The sequence below is a fragment of the Rhopilema esculentum genome, chromosome 3 (assembly GCF_057945365.1).
Source record: "Rhopilema esculentum isolate cy_ngs chromosome 3, ASM5794536v1, whole genome shotgun sequence".
Lineage (NCBI taxonomy): Eukaryota > Metazoa > Cnidaria > Scyphozoa > Rhizostomeae > Rhizostomatidae > Rhopilema > Rhopilema esculentum.
The window spans coordinates 8,132,043-8,154,927 of NC_142817.1; the positions used below are offsets into that span (position 1 = coordinate 8,132,043).

A 22,885-nucleotide genomic window follows, 5' to 3' on the forward strand; every position below is an offset into this window, starting at 1 on the left:
AAAAACGAACAATATTGGAGAAAGTATGAGTGACGAAATGATGACATTTTTTGAAAATACTTACACGACTTAAATTGATAAAAAATCGTTCTAATTTACACAGCTTTCTAAAATGACCTTTGAAATCGTGCAGCATCGGCAGATCCAAAGGTACCTTGCATTTCAGCCCCCCTCTGCCCTGCTGTCCAATCTTGAGGAGCAAGCCCTTGAGCCACCCCTTGTGCTACCCCTTGCCAAGTCCCATCTACTCCTGCACGACCCATTTGCATCCCATCTACACGCCCTATTGGTAGATTAGTCTGCTGAAGTGGATCCACCCGTCCCTGAGGCAATCCTGCCGGCTGCTGTAGGCCTGCCGCTTGTTGAATAGGGGCAGGTTGCTGAATATTGGGTGGTATATATTGCCCAGTTGAGTTAGGAAACTGCATTGGGTTCGGTGGAAGGGTCATTGGCCCTGGTCTACTGACTGGAGCACCGGCATATTGTCCTCCTGAAGATGCGACTAAATACGGATCAACACCAGTCATTTGACTTTGCACTGCAGCTCTTTGCAGCATTGCTTGATCAGGCCGGAAACCCTGTTGAGCCATTGGCTGAAATTGTTGAGGTGGGGCAGCTTGTTGAAACTGCCCCATCATTGGAAGTCTTTGCCCCTCCAAAAATACTTGCTCCCTTTGGGTAATGCCTTGTAGCATCCTGTTATCGATGGGCATTTGTGGAGGATTTACTTGTCCAAAATTTGGCCTAATTGTGGTTGGCATCATTGGGACACCTAGAAATGGCATACGCGCTGTTTGCTGTGTGCGTTCATCAAGTCTTTTTGCAAAGGTATCTGCATCACTATGGGGAATGCCATCCTTCTGGTGCCTGTGCTTAATATGAGCAAGCAAGTCCCTCTGCGAAAGGTAACTTCGACGGCAACCCGAGATACCATGCCTACTTCCACCAAATGAGCAGACAAATATCTGACCAATGCCCGCCGGTTCAATGCGGTCAACCCGCTCCGCACATCTAAAATTAAATAGAAGAATTTATTGGTTCATGGTATCAAATAAATCAAATAATTAACTTGGTATCAAGGTATCAAATAGTTAGCTTCCAATGCAGCAAGTACGGTTATGGTCCAGGTAAACAGCAAATAAGAAATACATTCAAAAACCAAACACCAAAAGATTTCATTAATAAATAGACCAATTGAAAAGAAAATTAGCGCATTTTGAATGGAGGTCTTGTGCTACAATCGTTTTTAGCCTTAAAGCAGTATTTATAAGTATAAGTCTAAGAATATCAATGTTAATCTAAGTTAGAGTCAAAGTAAATGTGTACATTATGATTTTAGAGTTAGGGCTCTTGCTTCATTCATCCTTTAATCATTAACACCTCATAACAAGTATCAAATTCAGAACTATGCCAATAATTGTTATCTTTTGTCTGCGTAAATTCTGTAAAAACATATTTAACAGATCATGTCTCGAATACCTTGGGCAGTGACCCTTGAATTTTTCTGCACAAGTCAGGCAGAAGACATGCTTGCAAGGGCTCTGTGGAAGAATGAGAAATATTAATGAAAGAATACTAGCTAAAAAAGTAAGGAAAAGCTAAAAACAACATTCTCAAAGGTCCCAATTAAACATTCGCTGTACACAATTATTCTGCAAAATGCATGTCTGCTGGAAATAAAGGTGGATGTATCAGCAATTAATCAAGAATTACATATAACTTATTTTACCAACCAGAACCCCAGACAATGTGTAAATATGTTTTTGAGTATATCAAATGTTCAAAACAAACAGTCTTGTTGTGCTTTGGAAAAATACTTTTATTATCTGGTGATAGCTAAATAGTCAATCTTTTCTATCAACGTGGCCTAAAAGTATCATTTGTTGTTCAGATTAGGTTTTATTTTCATAAGCTCTCCTTCTCCTGTTTCTGCCTTTCTTAGTGCTGCTTTGCCTTAATTTGTCATCTGCTCAATCCATGTTATGCTAAGGAATCTCCTAATAAACCAAATTTTTTCTGCTTTAAGACATTCTTGCATTGTTTTCCCTCTCCTTTTTTAAACTGATCACTTCGTTTTTGACAAAATGATCACTTTATTCCTTTTAATGCCTTTTCTTGCATTCCTTTTGTTTCTTTATGTTCTGCCAATGATAGTGCCATTAGGAATGCTACTACCTAAATAGACAGAATGTTCTAATTTTGCTGGTTACAGTACAACCTCTCTGCCTTTTTTACCCTCCTGAAACTAACTTTTAAGGAAACTTTAATATCGTTTTCTTATACAAGAAATCTGATAATGATTTTCTGAAAGAGTCTGGTGAGTATCTAGATTAAAAATTGGACCAAGCTTCTAGACAGCATTATTTCTACTGAAGTTTTACACAATATGTTCATCAAAAAATGAAAACTTCACACTTACCAGTCTTCCATAAACAAGAACAGGAAGGGTGCAACTTTCACACATATGAATCATTGGATCCTGCACTTTTTCTCCAATTGCTAATATCTAAATAACGAAAATCAATTTCACTAATCTGAAAAAACATGGATTTTGTTTGACTAAATAATGAATATTTTTCATAATAAAAGCAACATTATTTATAAAGAATCTTTTATAATAAAATAGAATATAGACTAGAAATGAGACATGTTCTCTGTTACTCCGAGTTTCGAGCTTGCGCACTCATCAGACAGACTATAATGAAGAATATTCCTGCTACCGCGGTATAAATATACAAAAGGTGTGATAAAGTTAGACAAAAGAAATTTTATTAGATACAGGTTAAAGAATCTTTTATAAATCTTGAGGGGTCCTTGAATTTCCATGCAGTGAATGCATTCTGAAGCCTTCTCATATTAAGCAATTTGTTTTGACTTCTACCTCAAGTTTTTTGTAACTTTACATCCTTTCAACTCTGACAGTTAACTTTTATTCATATTCATGTTAACATTGCCTTGCATGAAGGACTTCATTCGAATACAGTAACAAACAATACAAGATGTTCTCACCTTTTGACTCCAATCAAGTTCCTCCTTATCACTTTTTGGAAAAGCATCTCCTGAACTTACTGATTTGACCTTCTTTGTTGTTTTATGACTTTTTCCATCTACAAATCATAAAAAGTGATAAATGAATTTGTTCATACCTAGCATCCAAAAGTGATATTTAGAACACTGAGGCATTACATTTATTATCTGATCATTCCTTTGAGGGAGACTTGCCTTGCCATGAAGGGCTGGTCATGGCTCAGGCTCCAACCTTTCGTCAAAGGCTACAACCATCACTGAACCATCCATCCTCAAAGTTTCCAATGTTCGTGGAACTTTACTTATACACACATGAAAGATTGTCTCCATTGCAACCCACTTTTCTTCTACTTAAAGGCAGGCATTTTTGTTTCATTTGGGTGATCCTCCTTGCCTACACCATTGCAGGCAAGCTATTGACTGCCCTTGCAAAACATATATCACCCACAAGTGAAAGGAAGAGCACTTTCAGAAAAGTTAGCAATAAATGTTGCTATTGTTGTTGTCACTATTCCTTCTCCTGGTATCGTATGAGGATTTCTCTCCAGGCCTTTTAGCTGTACGTTTTTAGAACACAGGTGCTATGGAAGTGGGGGCCATCAAGGGGGTAGAAATCTACTGTTCCGGTCATCTTTAGCCAAAATTCCACGCCTCAAAATTGTTGATAGGACCTTATTCAAAGAGTTTTTTTCAAGACAAAAGGTGAAGAATTCCACAAATCCATAAAATTTTATAAATATTTAGTATCCCATGCATCATTTTCTGGCAAATGTGTAGAATTTGGTTGTTTCATCAAGAAATTGCCAGATTTCCGTAATCGACAACAAATTTTCTTAACAGTGTTAGGAGAATTTGTTGTGGATTACGGAAAACACGATAAAATTTATTCAACAAATGAAGTCCACTGGTAAATAAAATATTCATTTTTAGAGATCCACTTTAAAAAAACCTATTCATAATATTCAATCAGATTATTAACTGCTTATTGACAGTATGGTTAGTATAAACTTTTACACAGAAATTAAAAAAAGGATGATAGAGATATATGTTACCTTCTGGTGCTTCTTTATGTTCTGAAGATGATGTTGATTTCTTTTCCTTTTTTGATTTACTTGATTTTGACCCTTTTACCTTCAATTTTGGCTTCTTCAGTTTCAATGGGATTGACTTTCTGACCACTTCATTGCTTCCAAGATCCCCTTGCATAGATTCGGAATCAAGCTCCAAGTCTATAATTTTATATTTCAAGAAATAGAAAATTTTATGGATTTAAAATGCTTCAGATATTTTTATACATCTGTGGTTTCCTTATTGGCTGAATTAAATGGAATACATGGCTGAAAACTACTTTAACTAGTTTGGCTATTCAAAGCAACAATGCAATGTTCTAAATATTCTTTCAAAATCCAGAAATCAATAGTACAGAAACTTAATTGTGCCCTGAGGAGACTTTCTAGTCTGGAACTTTGATGAAAATTTAGGAAATATTTTGACACAAATGAGACCAAAAACAATATCAACTTCTGTTTTTTCATTTTCAAGATGAATTCTGTTGCACGTTGTACTTGAACACTGGTCAGATCAGCTGTGTTTAAGGCAAAAAGTTTACTTCGAATGAAAATGGCTAAGCACTAAACTTGCAACTCAGCCAAGAAAAAATTGGATAATGTCTGGGGAATGCATTCCACATATCCAATCAGTACTTTTTGAACTCAGAATAATGTTTGCTGCTATTTAACAATGGGGTTTACTCCTTGGCAATTGCAAGAGGCAAAAAATAATTGCTCAGGCACAAAAATACTTTGCAGTTGGGCCAGGGTTCAAAGTATTTTTGTGCACAGGGAATTATTAGCATATCCAAACTTTACAGTCTGGCAGTTGGGTAATTAGAACTGTTCAATTTGTTTGGTGAGTTTACTTGGGACTGCCCACCATCATTTTCACCGCGTACCATTCAGCACCAGATTCATCCCCTGATTCATCCCCAGAATCATCCAACAGGTATCCCTGTGGTTTTTAGTATCCCTATGGCTGCCAATCTGGGGATGAAATGGACTGCCTAGGCCAGCTAGAAACATTGGAAACAAAGTGGTAGAAAAGTGACATTTATCTAGTAGAAATTGATGGTGAACTGGGCAGAGAGCCACATACACATTCTATTAAATTATTGTTAATTTGATTCATATGTCAAGCCGTTTTTAAACCCATTGATGGATTCAAGTTGATGTCATCAATTTTGTATCTCACTATCTTCGGATCTTTTTTGAAAATGAACTTCAAAATTGAAATCTTCATCTTTAAATTAGTTTATACTAAAAAAATACATGTTGTTTGGACCGTTCGGTCACATGATACTTTGTTGGAATATTTAGATATTTCTTTAGAGTTGACCAGAACTTGCTGCTGCAGTGAACAAATTTCACTACAGCAACAAATTCCATTGAAATGTATAACAAAAGCTAAATTTTGAAAATGGGGTAATTCTCAGCCTGACAGCCCAAAAAATTTGAAATTTTTGGCACAGACTAATTTCAACATGAAGGTTCCAATTCTGTTATCCATTTTTGCCAAATGTGAAGATACAAATTGCTCGAATCCGAGAATATTATGCAAAATGTGAATCTGGGGTGAATCCTGAGATGGAAAGCATCTTATTTTTAGAAAGAAGACAGTATTTGGTAGATGTAGATCTAGATGGATTATATGCATCCCTAGGCCTGCTAAAAACATCAAGAATAAATTGGCAAGAAAAAGATTTCATCAAGTGGAAATTGAAAGGAAACTCCAGAAATAACATATTTTCTTACTAATCATTGTAATTTGGACACATTTGGAGCAGTACAAGCAAGTTTTCGAATCTGTGGATGAATCTGGGGATGAATCTGATGCTGGATGGTATGCAGTATCGTTTTAAACATTCTACTATACAGGTCGATTATTATTACAGAAATTTCCTGGGTGCAAAAGGGTTTTAAAGTCATTTTAAGTGTATATTAGCCCTTTTATCATAATTTTTGGTGCACAAGTGCCATACATCAAAAGCAGACGCTTTGGTTAAGATCCTAAAGGTTGATGTAGCCTCTGAGACTGAGAGGCAGTCTGCCAGTCTGATTGTTGATCTCAGATCTCGTTGAGTCGTCGTCAAAACATTTTAACATGCAATCACAGAAGCTACAAACCGAAAAAAGATGCAAGAAAAAGTAAAAACGTTAATCAATTAAGTGTCTTTTTTCTTCGAAGACTTAATTTTCTATCGAAATTTCATATAATTTGTCTCTTACCGCCTTCAAGTTTCCCCGCCATCTTGCCTTTTAAGAAAACTTGTTTGGAACCGAGGTCACGGAAGAATGGAATGGAACCGAAGCCGGAATTGGAACGAGGCAAAGTTTCAAAACGTCTTCCAACTTCAGACACATTTTCGGGGAACAAGGCTTTTGGAAGCATTTAGACGCGGAACAGGGGCGAAGCCAACATTTTTTTGGGAGGAGGGCACAGAAATGAGTTTTCCCGAAAATTGGCGTGTACTGCTTTCACGAACAAAAGGATCTTCGAGCGCATCATCATGACAACGAACTGAACATTTCACTGAGCAATGCTCAACATGCCTGCTCAGTGAAAAGTTTAGTTCGTTTGACGACTTGCTCAGCTTTGCTCAGTCTTGCTCAGAGATGTTTGACGGCAATAAAAAATGTTGAGAGGGTCATTCAACATTTATTTTGTTCGAGGTGTTGTTAAGCCATTCTCAGCTCGTTTGACCACCCAAGTGAACTTTGCTCAACTCGCGCTTGTACGGCGAATTCAAACTTTGCACCAAGAATACCTTTAAAGTTTTTGTTGATATTGTGCTCACGTTTTGTGCAAAATTTTCAGTTCTCATTGCAGCGGCACTCGCATCAATCATTTCTTGTTCAAAGAATGTTGGCTGCAATGTTCAGTTCGTGCTGTGCAGTTCACCCTGTACTGTGCGCTGAGCAGAGCAGAGCAAGGTTTGCAAAATTTGAGTGTTGCTCAGTGCGATGTTCAGTTCGTTTGACCGTGGCTTTATGAACATCCATCTTCCATCTTCCATCTGACTCTGTCTTCAGATCTTCTCAATGCTTCCGTCTGCTTGTTTCATCTGTGAGTCCATCATGCACGGGCAAGTAGAAGACTCACAGATTGCTTCTCTTTTCCTCGTAACATGTCCAAACCATTGAGGCTTTCGCGTTTTTACAATGGCCAGAAGACTTGCAATTTTGCCATAATGTCGTTGAAGAGTGTGAAGCACCTGCACAACAGGACCAGCTTGTTTGGTTACGGATTTTACTAAGTTGTAGGCTTTTACGGATTGTTGTTTTCGAGACGTTCTTCGATGACCAGTGTCTTTTGCTGTAACCACGAAGACATGGCTTCAGCAATTTCCCTTGTGGTTTCTTCGTTGATTTTCTTGTACTTCTGAAGATTTTTGTCATCTTTAAACCTCTGCTTCTTTGCTTCTCGTCGGTTGTCTCATTTTTCAAGCACCTTGATCGTAATCCAGGGTCTTCTGGTGCCTTGTGCTTTATTTGCCGTTTCATTGATTACCGTATTTCCAGTAAAAACGCCGCGGCCTTTATGAAGAAATCAAACTTTTGGATGCGGTGTTTAATAAAGGAGGGCGTTTATCAGAGAGCGTTGTTTAATACAAAATGAAATGTTTGTCAAATGAGAAATGACAAGAAAACTGCGACGAAAAAAGATAAAAATAGACTTTACATCATGTTTTCTTTTCCCCCAAAACACGTAATAAAGATCGTGTTAATTTTTTTTGTTCACAAAGTTCACAAAAGATGTGTTCATGTTGTGGAAATGTCAAGGACATAACAACTTTTATGGCTTTCGAATAGTAAGCGTAAAAACTATTCGTTGTTTGGTGTGTTTTCTAATTGTGCATCTACCTTGCTCAGTGCTGAAAACAAGCATTCAACGTGGACTGAAGCACATCAACAGTTGGATCGACTCAATATAGCATTGTGGGGACTGGTGAACAGTCGATAGTAATTGGTTTTCACTATCTTTGTTAGTCGGACGGTTGTCGAACGGTTTTCATGGGACAGTCGGTCTCAACATTGGTTTTCACAGACTTTGTTTAGACCGACTGTTTTTCGACAGTGATGTAGGAAGACACTTTTTCTAAGATTCTAGATAAAAACACATCTGGTGGGCACAGTGCGGCAAAGAATGCCAGTTGAGATGGAACTGCCCCCCTTTCTTCGTGGCTGTATTAAAGGCAACGAGGGACATGAGCAACGCTAATTCATATAACCAGTCTAATCTGAGGGGTGAAACGTATTGGAAGGGCACTAACTGTTTACAGACGGACTGAGGTGTTCACCTAGGGCCTGGGCTGCTTACCCCCTACAATCAGTACCGGGTGTCAATAGAAGGACTCCTGGTATTGAACCTGTCGGGAATCTATGACACTTCGAACCGATAGCCCAATAAGAGGACTGTAACTTAACAAACAATAAAAATCTGTAACTTCAACGTCCTGAAAACTGCCCAGCACTGAGTGTGCCCACTATAAATCCCGATCTTTGGGCTCAGTTGCCGAAAGATCAGAAGGAGCACGATAAACGACTCCAATCCGCCCAAGGTTTGATGGCCAAGGGCTTAACAGGGGTTAGCGAGGTGAAAGAAACTCTCCTACAGTTCAACACCTATCCGGATAAGTTCCCAAGCTTGTTCAAGAACGAAAAACCCGATGCCTGCGTTGCTATTCTGGGCAATGCTCACCTTGAAACATCATTTCGGCGAAGAGGCATGTTGAAATCGGCATTAAACCATAGATTTCACTCTCTTTGCAGCACAAAAACCCCGATAACTGATTACCTTTTCAGGGACAATATCCTCGAAGCAGCCAAGACAATTTCATCTACTGAAAAAATGACAAGGTCAATCGCTCCCTCACGCTCCTCTTCCGCGTCAACTTCACGTTCACCTTACTGAGTCTTCTCCAATTAGGATATCTTTCGTGCATGTAGACTTGTCTTCTACTGACCATAAACAGGCCGTGTGTGCCGACTGGGCACGTTTACAAGGTTCTAGGACCTTCCAGTATCTCGTCTCAGAGGATCATTCCCATGTTGTTTGTCCATCACGTCTTTCGGACAACTGCCCCAAAATGTTCTTAGCCTAACTGTCCGCCATGATGGGCCTAATCTAGCACAAACCTTGAATCGACTTTGGTCCAGACTTGGTTCGTCTCTTAAACATAATTTCCAATGGCGTGATTTTAAAGGACCTCTGGTCGATCCCAGAAAAGCTTTCAGGTTTAAAGATGTCCTTCTGGAAGTTGATGTGGAGGTCTCCACTCAATTCTTTATTTGGCTTTTTTTCTTTTAAAAACCTCTTTTTGAATAGGAGAAAGTTCCAAAAATTCACCTTGCTTTTAAAGTCGGCAGTGTTGCGTATAAACGTATCAGATTAGTCAATAGAGAAAGCCAAAGTGGCACCTTTCATGCATTTGCATGGTAAGCATGGAGTAGTTGGTACCAATAACAAATTGAGTGTTGACTTACTTCCCTCCTCTCCCCTCCCCTCATATGGCTACTTAAATCCGATCATGTCGATTCTATGCAGCATCATAAACTGTGTTATCACAATCACTTCTAATTTCCAAGTTTCAATATAACTGTCTATATTAGGTTTCTTTGTCTTCCTTACTTGACATTTGAAATGACGCCATGATGACAAACATCTGACTCTGGAACTCGCCTAGTTCTCGCTTGTCATAATTCTAGTAGACAGGGACAAGATTCTTTCAAATAAGACTATTTTCTATATGGTGATGAAGTCAGCAATGTCAGCGATTGCCGCAGAAAGTGTTCACCTCTGTTGTATCATGCTTAAGAATCGGGCCTACCAGGGAGTCTTATATTGATTCTGACAAGTATGAAAGAAGCTCAACAGATTGGTTCAGTTTGGGCACATAGCAACGAATCACTAAAGTAAAAACTTAGCTACCTTTCAACAGCATTTCGAACTGGGATGTCAGGACGAGGATGAGAAAAGTTCCCCGCACAAAGCAACTTAATATGTATGGAAGTGTGAAAACAATTGCAAAACCTCTTCTGAAACAGAGTTATTACAAATTGAAGCAAATGTAGATGCATTGCATCGTTTTTGCAAAAGACAAGTTATATGTAAGATACTGAGATAAAGAAAGGTTCATTTTGAAGCAAGCAGTGTATCAATTATGCTGATGCAGCTTTAATCATCGACATTTTAGAAAGTGAATGTACTAGCAATGTTTCATGATGTATCTAACAAACATAATTTTATGTGAATAAGTCAGTATTAAGTATGCTACTAATACTGAAGCAGAGCATATCAGAAAATATTCTTCTTCTTCTCAGTTGTCCTTCTTAGTTCCTTCCTCTTCATTTCCAAGAATTATCAGTCTCTTCTACAAGAAATAATCATTTGTTTTCTACATTTAAATTACCAATAATTAATCATACATACTCTCTGGATTAGTTACTTTAACTTTTTCTACACAACAAAGTACAAATTATATTTTTGTAAATTGACTTGACACAGCTATTATTATGTTCTATATAAATTCAGATATTTTATGGCATGTAGCTGATTGATGAGGCACATTTTTGTCCTTAATTTTAAAATTTCAGACCCAATGTGAATTTTGAATGTAATTATTCCATAACTGCAACCCCCTTTACTTTCACCATATTATTTTGTCATCCATTGGTCCCGAAATCTAAACAAATATTTCAAAAAGTTTAATTTTTCAATGTATTTCTTTATAAAATTATAACTTATCAATGGAATCTTACATTTCTTAAGAGAAGCATCTTCCCCAAAAGAATGAAATTAAAATTTCAAACCTGAAGCTTTTCATTTTCTTCAAGTATTCTGTCATACTCTTTTGTTAGTCCTTCAGCTTGTGATTTCATACTCTGAAGGTCTTTTGACATCTTTTCAAGCTCTTAGAAAAATAGAATAGAAAAATTTGGAAATGGCTTCAAGAAGGACAAAATTAGCTGAAAAATTTTAAAATAAGCTTTTAACAACTCTTGTGAAAATCTATAAATATGCTGAAAGTCTAACTATAACAGAAATTTATATGAATACATTGAAAAAAAGCATTTTACATAAGAAAGAGTCACACAAAAGAGGAGTTGAAACTTACTGATTACTAAATCAACTAATGCACAAAAAATACTGAAAAATGCAAATCAAAGGGAAAATAGAAAACCATATCATAAAAATATGAGTAAATATATATTAATTTTGGATATTGAAAGCAAACCTGTCTCTTTTTCCTTCAGCTCCTGTTTCTTTTCATCCAATTGTTTTTTGACATCAGTTTCTTCTGATCCTTTCTTTTCCTCAGTTTTGCCAACAAGAGCACCCCCTTTCTTTTTTACATAAAATAAGACAAATTTTTCACCAGAAAAGAAATGAAGTTATAAGTACAATTCTAAGAAATACAATTCTTCATTGTACAGAGTTTGCAATACCGTAGAAAAATGCCTCTTATTCCACTTGCTTTTTCTCTTCATTGATAGATGAGTAGTAAAGACAAATATTTCTTAAGTTCTAACATGAAAAAAACATAAATGTTTTTCTTTTTTGCAATTAACATTTTCAATTTTATTTTAAACTCTGATTGATTTATCTAATTTGAAACTTAGAAGATGCAAATCAAAAAGGAGTCTTACATATACAGGGCCGGCACCACTGGGGGTTGGCCATGGCCCCCCACTTTTTTGCAGAGCAAATAGTTTTAAAACTGCAATAAAAGGGGTAAGAAACCTTGGCCCCCCCATTTTGAAATTTGTGGCGCAGGCCCTGATGTATATCATAAAAGCAGAATCGAGCAGAGGCTATGTATTTTGTTTTCTTACCTTCAGCTCTTCAACTTCATCAAGCAATTTCTTGCACTGATCTGTTGCACCCTGGGCTTGCTTGGTAACTGCCTCGTGTGACGCTTCGACAGCTGCTAGCGAAGATATCAAAGTAACCAGCCGCCTGAGGAAACTAAAAGAGAGCAAAATAAAAAGAAAAGTAAATTCAACTAAAAAACAACATGTTTTCGGTCACTGGTTTTTTTGTGCCAAGGATTTTATGAGATACCGTGTGTTATATGACAAAATATATTTAGGTAACTTGGTGCCTTTATTGTGTTTAGAAACCATAATTAAAAACACACATACACAGTCAAAATTTTTCTTAGAACTGCCACTGACCCCCGGCAACCTCCTCAGTAGGAGATTAGTTAATAGATTCTTGCGTTCTTTAAATGTTGTTGGGTTTAGCCTTCAGAAGGGAAAGATTTCTATGTTGTTGACAAAGCAATTCTAAACTAGACTGAACAAGTGACTTGGTACAAATAGCTTATCCTTTAGTAATATGTTTCTGTTACAATGTAGGACAATTTAGATTTTATCTGAAGACTTAACAGCAAACTAATAGCTATCAGTACTTTGGTAATACATACGGTAACATGAAAAGAGCAAAGCCTGTGATGTAACAATTTCTCTGGGCCCTGAACAGTTTCATATGAGCTTGAACTTCGGCATGTGGGTTGTTCTTCAGATCAACCTGATGGGCGGCTTCTACCTTTGAATACCTTCTGACTTGCAAAACCGAATCTGAAATTTTACAAAATTTTACTTTAAACACAAAATGATCTAGGTTGTGTATTGAATAAATTTTAGGTCCCAGTGGGGCTTAGCATGAAACAATTAATTGTTGTTATTAACTAGTAGTAGATCCCATTTATATTTTCATATAGATTGTAACAAAGTTGCTGTAGAAATTGGTTTAACAATAAAGTTAAAATCGTGAATTTACCTGACTTGCAACCACATTGCATAAACATTTATAACAACAGCTTTGCCAGAATATTTGAAAAATATGAAAGAATATCAAGACACAAGATTGATAACCCCTATTTGTCATATATTTACCATCCTTTTATATTGTTCTGTTTAAAATAACAAAATAACTTTGAAGGCAGGATATAAATTGTCATTGATCAATTCCTTGTCATGAAGCATTAGGATTTTAAGACGTGATATCATAAAATATGTTTTAGAGAATTTAGATTCCAACCAAATAACCTGAAAGGGCAACAGGAAATATTTTGAAATTTGTAAAATCAGTTAAATGGGTTTCTAACAAGCTACATGGGAACAAGATTTTCCTCGACAAATCACTGTAAGCTGGCTTTAGTTCGAAATTTTCTGAACCAAGAGAAATCAAGAGGAAACTGTAGCTAACTTCAAACCTTTCATTGATCATACATCAGTAATGCATAATAAATTTAACTGATTTTACATTTCCAAATGTATTTCATGGGTGTTCCTTCAGTTTATGTAGTAAAAAGTAGCTGATTTTGTCAAATATTCTCCAGATAATCAAATATGGACAACAATCCAATATATGCAAAATCAATATAATTCCTCATAAAACTTTAAATGAATAAATTGTACCAACATGAAATTGATACATCAAATAATTTCTTACCGAAAAACAGGAAGATCATGATCAAAACCGACACAACAAAAAAGTAGTTTCCATTAGTTTTAATAATGCTTATCAGTCTTGAATTGAAAATTTTCCTCCACCTGTTGTGAAAAATATACAGGTTTACTCTTAATCCATCAGACATAAAAAGCAAAATTACTTTAAGTGACAATTACTAATTACTCTGCAAGTAGAATGGAAAGGCTGCTGTAAACAGACTGGAAACTTTGCCTTGGCTATTTAGATACTTTTAATGGTTACTGCAGCTTCAGAGGCTCGGGGGAAAACCCAGTTTGGAAACTTTCTTTCTTGCGCAGACAAGATTACTTTGAATATTTGAGACTGCGTGTCTGAAATCACACATTCTTAGCTATTTTTTGAGTTAATAACGGGAAATGTTGTTATCTAGGAATTTTGCGTGGCTAATATGCAAAACATGCAGATTTGTGCAAGGGCAAGATATTGCGGGTGTGCCACAAAGTTTCCAGTCTGGGGGCAAACAGAAACATGAGGCTCCTTGCCAGCAAAAAAGCAGAAAATTTTTGCTTAAACAACACAAATAGTTTTTAACTGGTAAATATCAAATTTGTCCAATCTAGGATTTGAATAGTAACTCTTTTGGGCAATATGTAATATATATATCTTAGCTTTGAAAAATCTTGACCACATGCATGCACCTTGACAAAAAATGACTTATAGACTAAGAATTTCAAATTCTGAGTTTTGATAAAGGTACCATTAAAAGTGAATTATTTTGTTAACCATCTTATCAGTGGCGGACACTTGGGGGGGGCGAGGGGGGGCGACCGCCCCCCCCCCATACTTTGGAGGAAAATGGTCTTTTGTTCTAAAACAATGGGAAATGTGACGTCATCTTATTAAAACAATAGGCTTGCCCCCCCCAATATTTGATCAAGCGTCCGCCCCTGCATCTTATAATATCATATATGTGTATAACTCAAAATATTCAATAAAGTTAAAGCAAAATATTTTCAGATAATTTATCTATCCAGTTTTGCAGGTTATTTGGTATTGACACCAGCAGCTTTTTATGCGTCATAAAAGCTTTGGTAATGGATAAGAATCGTCCGAATGAAGTATCTTTGATCTTGGCAAACAGGTGAGGCCAAAGGGCAAAAATATTCACTTTCTTTATATTGCTAAATTGCATATTGCGAGATAAAAAAAATATGATGAGCAGCAAACCTGGCATTTGAAATGAACGGCAAGCAAAGCAGGAATCCTGCAAATAGCTCACTGTACAAAAATGCAGCAGCCGAGACCCACTGTAAAGAAACCATTTTTCTGCTTTAATTTTATTGTCTACTTTTCCACTGAATTCGAAAAACTGTCCTAAGATTTTGGGATGATGCAAAAGCCTCCTCTGGAAGATAGCCTCGTAGCAAGGAAGGGAGGAGTGGAAAGAGATGGTTGGTTGGTAACATTCTCTTGGCGGATATTTTGAATTCAAATAGTCATAATTCGGTAAGAAAATGTCAGTTCCTTGTTCATTTTAGTAAATTGTTAACTTAGTCTTTCGGCGCTTTCGTGACTTACTTTTAGACACCTTAAAATACGAACGGCTGTTCCAATATTTGGAATTCAATTCAAAATATAAGCTGCCAGAGAGCAAAAGGCGGCAAACTTAAAGTCACAAACATTCCGGAGAGTACACATGATGGGATGGGTTTTGACAAACTCATTGAAAACCAAATGCAACAAATGGCTATGACTGTTGTTGCCCCGAACCTTTTAAACTAAGCCAATTTTGAAGGAAACAGATTTATCTTGCCTTAAATCAGAAAATATTTAGGTTAATGTAGGCTCCTCTCCAAATGTTTTTTGACACATTATAATCATGTGTCCATATTATGAGATCAAACTCAAGATTACATAAGAATGTATTTTATGAAAATGACATAAACTTATTGATCAACAAGTAATTACAATCAGTGGTGTAGTGGAGGGGTAATGCGGCATAACACCATTATGCTTCCTAAAATGTCTGAGCTGCATTGGAAGCCCTAAAAACGGACAGAAAGAGGACCTGCAGAACATATAGCTCTAGCATGAGATGCATTAAGTATATTGCAAATTGTTAAATGTTCAATACAGAGTCTTAAAAATGTCTCATAAAGCACTTAATATGATATTTTTATGAAAAAAGCTAATGAAATGCTGATTTTTGTTTTTTTACTTTTTTGTTATACTTCCTAAGAAATTACACTACACCAGTGATTGAAAAGCAAGTTCCTTGGGTCAAAAGTGCAATATACAAGGTCAGGTCTGAGTTCAAATTTAGGGCAGCATAATCTACTGTCCTTTAGAATGGATTCATTTTGAAGTTCTTCAATATTCAAACTCCAACAATGGCTTCAAAGTTCTTTGGTACCAAAAGATTTATAGTTCTGGTTAAACTAAATGACCAAATTCAATCCCTGCATGTCCAGACGTGATAGAAGTTAGAAAATTTTCAAAAGGAATCAATTATCAATTGTAGCCTAAAACCTGATTGACTACATGGGTACCAAACGGTGCAAGCAGAAGTCAAACTCTAGGGATTACTATGATACCTTAAGAGACATGTATTACAGCATTCATATTATTCATAATTATTCATAAGCTTGAACTAAGATACAAAACAGTTATTCCATTTGCAATCCTTTGACTAGATAGCATGTTATAAAATGCCAGTATGGTACTGGTATGATTTGTAATTACTATGTTATTTAGAGTAATATCTTAAGTCAAGGCAATTTAACTATCAGCATGCCCATCTTTGCTTAGTGAACCAACAAGGACATTTACATTTTCCCTTGCCCCCATCTGTGTGCCTGAGTAGAGCAATAACGTTTGAATATCAGTTAAAGTAGATCCACATGAGAAAATGATATAGTATTAAAAAAATAAACATTGCCCTTTAAAGTTAGCAACAACTTTACCTGTAGTAATAAGAAGTATAATTATGTAGCTGTTAAATGACAATTGCAAAATAATGTCCTTATGATTCATGGTAAGTTAAACATGACTGGTTGATAGCTCAACATACTTTAGTAGCGCTGTCTTTTCAATGGGTCTAACTGGCTTCATAGATTTGGTATTGACCTTTGCCGACTGCACAGCACCTTGTTTCTTGTTGGTGTGGACCTCCACGACTTTTCCAAGTGGCCAAGGGCTGCATTTCACTTTGTGATCCATGAGCAGAACATGTCTTCCACTCCAAGGCTGTCGTGCTGTCAACCTTTTTCTGATACTGCTGCTAGATATTCTTTTAACCAAAACTGCCAGAATACATTGCAGATTTATTTCACTTAAGGTCAGCTTCGTTTTGCAAATTCGCCATGCTTTGAAACAGTCCCGGAATTGAAGCTTAGGTACCTCTAGCATAGAAGCAGCAGCAGGCGCGTAAATAATAGGGAGGTGTTGGGGCATGACGCCCCATTAAAGGTTGGAAAATCCAATTGCAGTTGGAAAACTTAAAATTTCACTTGGAATTTGTTCTAACTATTATGACCAAGTATGTGAATTTTATAGCTTAGGATTTTGAGATTTCAAATCTTATATCTTATTAAAATTCAAACTCTGGAGCAGGCACATCTTCTAATCGTTTTTAATTGTGAAGACCTGTCTCTACTGGATCTCAAATTGCACCATTGCATCGTTTGTTTCCTTTTTGACAGGGGTTAAGCTGAATAAAGTTATTTTGAACAGGCAAGGTGAATTTCTGGATTAGAAGTTTAAATTTTACCATCAGTATTGGTTGAGCCTGAAGTTTTGAAAAATCATTCCCTGTATTGATCAGAACAATTGAAAGTTGGAATTTTTTTAGAAACAACAAATAGCCAATTCAATTGAAAACATTAAAAATCTTTCATTGCTAGAAATTCTCAACGCTTCTGAACGGGTGTATGCTAAGCTCCCCCTGCACTTTGTAGACCTCCTAGAATCTTATCATAAATTGCTATGATAAAGCTAATGAGAAGCCACAAAACATTGATCAAAGAAGTTGCAGCAGAAGTATTTGATCAGAGTCCTTCTAGCAATCAAACATCGCTTTGAATTGGTGAACGGCTCTGTATCAATTGAATGGACCACTTTTATGTGGATGACACGAATAGCAACACTCTGCACCTCTTGAACTTCCGCGTTGAATCATGATCGGGCCAAAGCCGTAAATAGAGGCTTAGATGTAGTAACTCTAAGCCCTGGAAGACTTGCCATCTTCTGCTTTAGCACTGGCGCCATCAGCAGCTCATACATGTGTTGATTATGTTTAAGATGCTATTTCAGGTTTCAATGATCCTGAATATTTCACGAATAAGTGATATTCAATTCCATAATGCCTTCAGACACCACTTTTTGATGTTGATTAAAATTTTGAAATTGCCATGCCACAAGTTTTTCCTGTTACTTTGAAGAAGAACTACTAGAGTGCAAAATGGGAAACCACAACCAACCTTTATCATGGCCATTATCTTACCGATTTAATAAGGCTACTCCATAATCCTATTTCTACTTCCCCTCTCCAGTCTGTAAAAGGCTGAGGTTGAGTGCATGGGCAGGGCATTATATGCCTTTACAAACCTATTGCCTTTGCAAACCTATTGCTCTTTGAATAGTGGGTTGAATCATGTGACCAGAAAATATCTCTACGGTGAGGCTCGTAGAAGTCTAATTGGAGTTCGCCGAGGCTCCTCCAATTTTTATTTCCACCCCAATTAGCTCTAAAGTTTTTTGCTTTGCATTTAAACACCAGTTATTATGGAATTTTCATTTTTCTTTTTAGAGTGTAACTGTTTTCAAATCACAAAATGGCGACCTTGCCAGGACCAAAAGCAAGATGGGTTTCTTTTCCACCTTTACCAACAATAAGGGCCTACTCAGCTACATGTTGCTATAATGGTGTTATATATGTATTTGGTGGCTGCAATAAAATGGGTCAGCCATTGGCCGCTGCAGAGTGTTATAGTTTTGAAACAAATACTTGGAAAACCCTACCAAATTTAGCAGTGAAGCGAGCACAACCACATGTTTTGATTTACCAGGGAAAACTTGTAGTCATCGGTGGATGTAGGGAAATGAACCAGCCTGTGCAAGAGGTGAGAAATTTCTATTAGCTAGCGATTGTATGATGCTATCATATTATGCAAAAAACCGTCTTTGGAACGGTAAACTACAATAAAATTGACAATAAATCCGGGCATCTGACTGATCCAAGGCCTATGTTGCTTATCATCTTCTACTATATCATTACGGTTTTTCGAAGCACATGGATAGTTTTATGTCCTTCCCCTAACGTAGGGAATCCTTTACCGAGCAAACGAATCAGTATTTGGCATTTGATGTTCTACAGAGACAAGCAAATCGTCAATAACGTTCAAGATATATTACTAAGTCCTCCTGTTTTGCAGGTTGAAGCATTTGATCCAGTGCTTGAAGAATGGTCAAAATTAACCCCTCTACCGTTCAGTCTTGCCTTCTTTTCGTGTGCTGTTTACAAGGACAGCATCTACGTCGCTGGTGGCATGTCCACGCATGGTCCTTGCAATGACATGACGTACGTGCTAAAGTCTGGCAGCAGTGAATGGGAGGCATCGTCAATGATGCCAACGAAGAGGTATGCCTGTAAGGCATTCACCCATGATGATGAGATCTACGTCTTTGGGGGACGTGTTCTCATGACCCCTTCAAGCGCTGTTGACTCACTAAATACCCTTTCAAACACGTGGACAAAGCAGCCTGACATTCTGGACGGTAAAATGTTTTCTCCCATTGTCCAGAATGGCGGGTGTTTCTACATACTTGGAGGACTAAAGCCGAACGGGGAGTTCTTGAATACAGCCGAAGTTTTCGATGTTAACACTAAATCGTGGAAAAACGTTACTCCGATGCTTTCAAAGAGAGCCGACATGGCTACAGGTGAGTCTTCTAGCTCCGTAAGAAGCATTTCTAAGCATCTCCTGACAAAATAGAGGTTATACCCTTTTACTGTGAGCAAGGGAATTTTTTCAGTGGGCTCGTTTTGGAGAATATCACCTAGATAGCTTGTATATATGCTTTATAAGCTTTTATGACGACAAAAGTTCCAGAAATCGTGCATCCCTAAAGCTAAACGTATACTTAATAATTCAAATTGCGCTTGTGCCGTCTCAGTGTTTTTGAGGGGAGTGTTTGAATGCACTCAGCTTCATTTGAAACCCATAATATTGGAAGTTAGATAAGATCTTTTCTCCATTCAAACCTACTCTAAGCAAGGCTGAAAAACCTCAAGCAGCATTGCACAGAATACTCCTAATGTTTTTCTCCGTGTCGAGCGGGATCTTGCCTTGGTTGATGGTTTCTATGCCTCGTGCACGCTTAAAGCATCGAAGTAGAAACAAAGACTTAGATGCGTCAACCATCTTTTGATTAGTTTTTGAAATCTTGGTTTGGCGACGTCGTTGACTGTTGGTTTGGTAGGTTTTTATTATCGCAATTCGACCTTGACTTCTTTTCTGTTTTGAGCCATACAAATTAAAATGCAAAGAATCTGTTAAATCGGTTAAAGAACGTGTCCCTTATGCATTGAAGTTTCTAATACAATACTTTTTGGGGGCAAGTGCCTGAAAATTAGCGGGAAATGGAAACAATAAGTAATTGCATTTGACGATCCTTTGTTATTTACTGCTCTCAAGCCAAAAACTGGTGCTTTGAAAACAATTGCAATTAACGATAAAGAAATTGTTCAATGAGATTATTCAACGAGAAAAAAATTGTTCAAAAAATAGTTATTTTTCCCTTGTCAATTCGAGTATAAAGACTCTTGAGCTCAAAATATCAGGGTCCTTTAAACCTTTTGACTAGGTGGCGTTTCATTTCTATGTCTAATTGCTCTCTTTGAATGAGATGAAGTGCTTCATTCCAGTGCTAATATCCCTTTCAATAAGGTATGTAAATTATAGAAAAGCAGGTTCAAGCTTTACCACTTCTCTGATACAATGCTGCTTCTTCTCTATCGATGTTTGTTCCACCTCTCTTACATTCTGATTTCATAACAGAGTTGTACAAGAATTGGATTGTGGTCGTTGGTGGACAGAATGAGAAAGGCCAAAGTCAGAAATCCGAGGTTTATGACATGGACAAAGATGTTTGGTTCAATTTGCCCGATCTGCCAACATCAAGATGCGGTGCTACTGCTGTTGTTCATGGCAACTCGTTTGTAATAATTGGGGGTATGGGCGCCAATGGACCATTAGGGGATGTTGACGCTTTGATATTTGAATGAGGGCCTATTTTCCTGTAGCAGTATTTCACTTCATGCTTTTTGATAGCTTCTTTTAAGGCAGGAAAACGCACGCAGAATACTATGACAAACCTGACGGATACATATTTTATGTATAATTAGGCGAATAGTGGTTTGGGGATTGACTGCTGCTTAGTTGTTATCGTCGAGCTGAGTTTTACAAAGGCAGAGCACTTCTATACATCAATGACTTATCCATCTTTCCTTTTTTTATTAAAGTCCTTCAGCGATTACGTAGCAGTATAATTCTGAAATGCAATAATTTAAATAGTTTGTCTTCAGAGTTCAGTTTCAATGTGCCCAGCCCCGTTTCAGCAATATTCTGATTTCAGCTAGTTGATGTATTTTTTTCGGTTTCATAGGCCGAATTTTTTATGTCGGTAGATACCTTACCGTGACAAAAAAAATCATGCTAAGAGCAAAGGGCTGATTTGGTTATTGCTACCATTGATTGTAAATGATTTCATATGATTTTTGTGATGAGGGATGATTTGAACTAGCCTGTTGTGGGTAGTTTTGGCCGTTTTGATAATCTACTTCCTAGTCAATCGATTTATATGTTGTTATTTGTAGATAGTTGTCATTTCTCGTGCACCGACTAGTACATATCATTCAACAAAGACATTCATCCACGTTTTTAGAGATAATTTATCAAATGCAACGATAATCGTTTAGAACATGAATACGATTTTGATCTTCAGGTTTTTTTAATTAACATTTTATTTCTTTTGTCTACTCTGATAGAAGTGTAACCATAATTATATTTCTTTTGCCATATCTGATAAAAGGGTAATCATAATAATCCTGTTTTAAGTCAATACCCATAAATTGCTTTGCTGGATTTTATTAAGCTTAACAGTAGGTCTGTTATACATGAGGAGTTTTTAGGAAATAATATAGGAAACGAGAAATTGATAGCTTCACGACTTTTTATTTAAATATAAGCTAAATCAGGTATACACAGAACTTATCAAAAATTATACACACTTCTTCAATGAAGTGTGGGGAACCCTTTCTGGGACTATCCTTACAGGCCATACCCCCTTCGGGGGACGATACCCCCCTTCTCCGCCTGGTCTATTATGATCTTACAAGATCTTCAAAACAGTGCTTGCAGACTTATAGAAAACGTTAGCATTCAAGATGGTTGGATTTGTAACTGGTTTTTTGTCTCTAGGCTGATGGGGCTGTAATGATTACAAAACACTAGAAATCTTGTTTGCAGACAGTCTCAATCGACAGTTAAGGTAGAAGTATCTAATATCTAGGTGAAGGAGAGGGAATTGAGTTAAATCAGAACACGCTTATCAAATTTTGTACTTTCTTTTACTGCCGAACCTGCGAACACAAGCCTGTAAAACCACTGAATTTACGAGGGTTTTACAGGCTTGTGTTCGCAGATTCGGCAGTAAAAGTTTGAACAGTGAGCAGTGAACTTAAATTTACTGGTTCTCATAAGAAAGGAGTGTAAGACGCGTTTCATTTATTTTTCTCCTCCATCCCATTTTGGAATCTAAGAAATTTTTCATTCCGAGCTTCATTAAAAAGGTCATTTTGAAAATTTACAAGCCCTTTCCAATTTCATGTCAACATTGCAATAGACGAAACTGTAGCGATAAATTATTTACTCAATTTATAATAGTTCTCAATTGAACATAGATCTACGAACTACACTCTTTTTTTATAAGAACCGGTAAATTTCAGTTCAGGCTGACTGTTCTTAATTTTTTCGAAAATCTGAGGCTGGATTGTTCTTAATTTGTTCTTAAATTAAGAGGGTGTAAGCTGTGCTATTGCTAGCTTTTTCGCTCTAAGGAGGTGTTCAGGCCTCATTTGCCAACAAAGTGAGTGAGACAGCCTTAATTTACTGACAAATTTGAATATTCACCGAAAAAGCACCCACACATCGCTAAAAATCCTCGATTTTGAGAAAAAACGTTGTTCAAAATTGCATTTTGCAGAAACTCAGCCTCAGCTTGTTCTTAACTTTTCACAAGTTTTGAGGCTCGTGTTCTTATAAAATTGTTCTCATAAAAAAAAGTGTATTAAAAAGCTATGGGAGAT

General features: G+C 36.9%; 3 protein-coding genes across 3 annotated transcripts; 1 reads left to right on the forward strand and 2 right to left on the reverse strand.

The window, feature by feature from the left end:
• Positions 1-14: 14 nt before the first annotated feature.
• On the reverse strand, positions 15-6,468 carry LOC135692808 (uncharacterized). Its single transcript, XM_065211116.2, has 6 exons — positions 6,309-6,468; positions 4,080-4,256; positions 3,010-3,107; positions 2,420-2,506; positions 1,480-1,541; positions 15-1,011 (listed from the first exon to the last, which is right to left on the reverse strand). Exons 1-6 carry the CDS (start codon positions 6,328-6,330, stop codon positions 108-110), a joined length of 1,350 nt encoding a protein of 449 aa, XP_065067188.2. The 5' UTR covers positions 6,331-6,468; the 3' UTR covers positions 15-107.
• Positions 6,469-10,218: 3,750 nt separating this feature from the next.
• Positions 10,219-14,885, reverse strand: LOC135692813 (B-cell receptor-associated protein 31). The gene is made up of 7 exons (XM_065211122.2): positions 14,746-14,885; positions 13,540-13,640; positions 12,509-12,662; positions 11,916-12,048; positions 11,318-11,426; positions 10,893-10,993; positions 10,219-10,453 (listed from the first exon to the last, which is right to left on the reverse strand). Exons 1-7 carry the CDS (start codon positions 14,838-14,840, stop codon positions 10,400-10,402), a joined length of 747 nt encoding a protein of 248 aa, XP_065067194.2. The 5' UTR covers positions 14,841-14,885; the 3' UTR covers positions 10,219-10,399.
• A 2-nt stretch (positions 14,886-14,887) lies between these two features.
• Positions 14,888-21,393, forward strand: LOC135692811 (uncharacterized). Its single transcript, XM_065211120.2, has 4 exons — positions 14,888-15,024; positions 18,326-18,638; positions 18,951-19,458; positions 20,577-21,393. The coding sequence occupies exons 2-4, from the start codon at positions 18,351-18,353 to the stop codon at positions 20,801-20,803; spliced, it is 1,023 nt and encodes a 340-aa protein (XP_065067192.2). The 5' UTR covers positions 14,888-15,024; positions 18,326-18,350; the 3' UTR covers positions 20,804-21,393.
• The last annotated feature ends 1,492 nt before the right edge of the window (positions 21,394-22,885 follow it).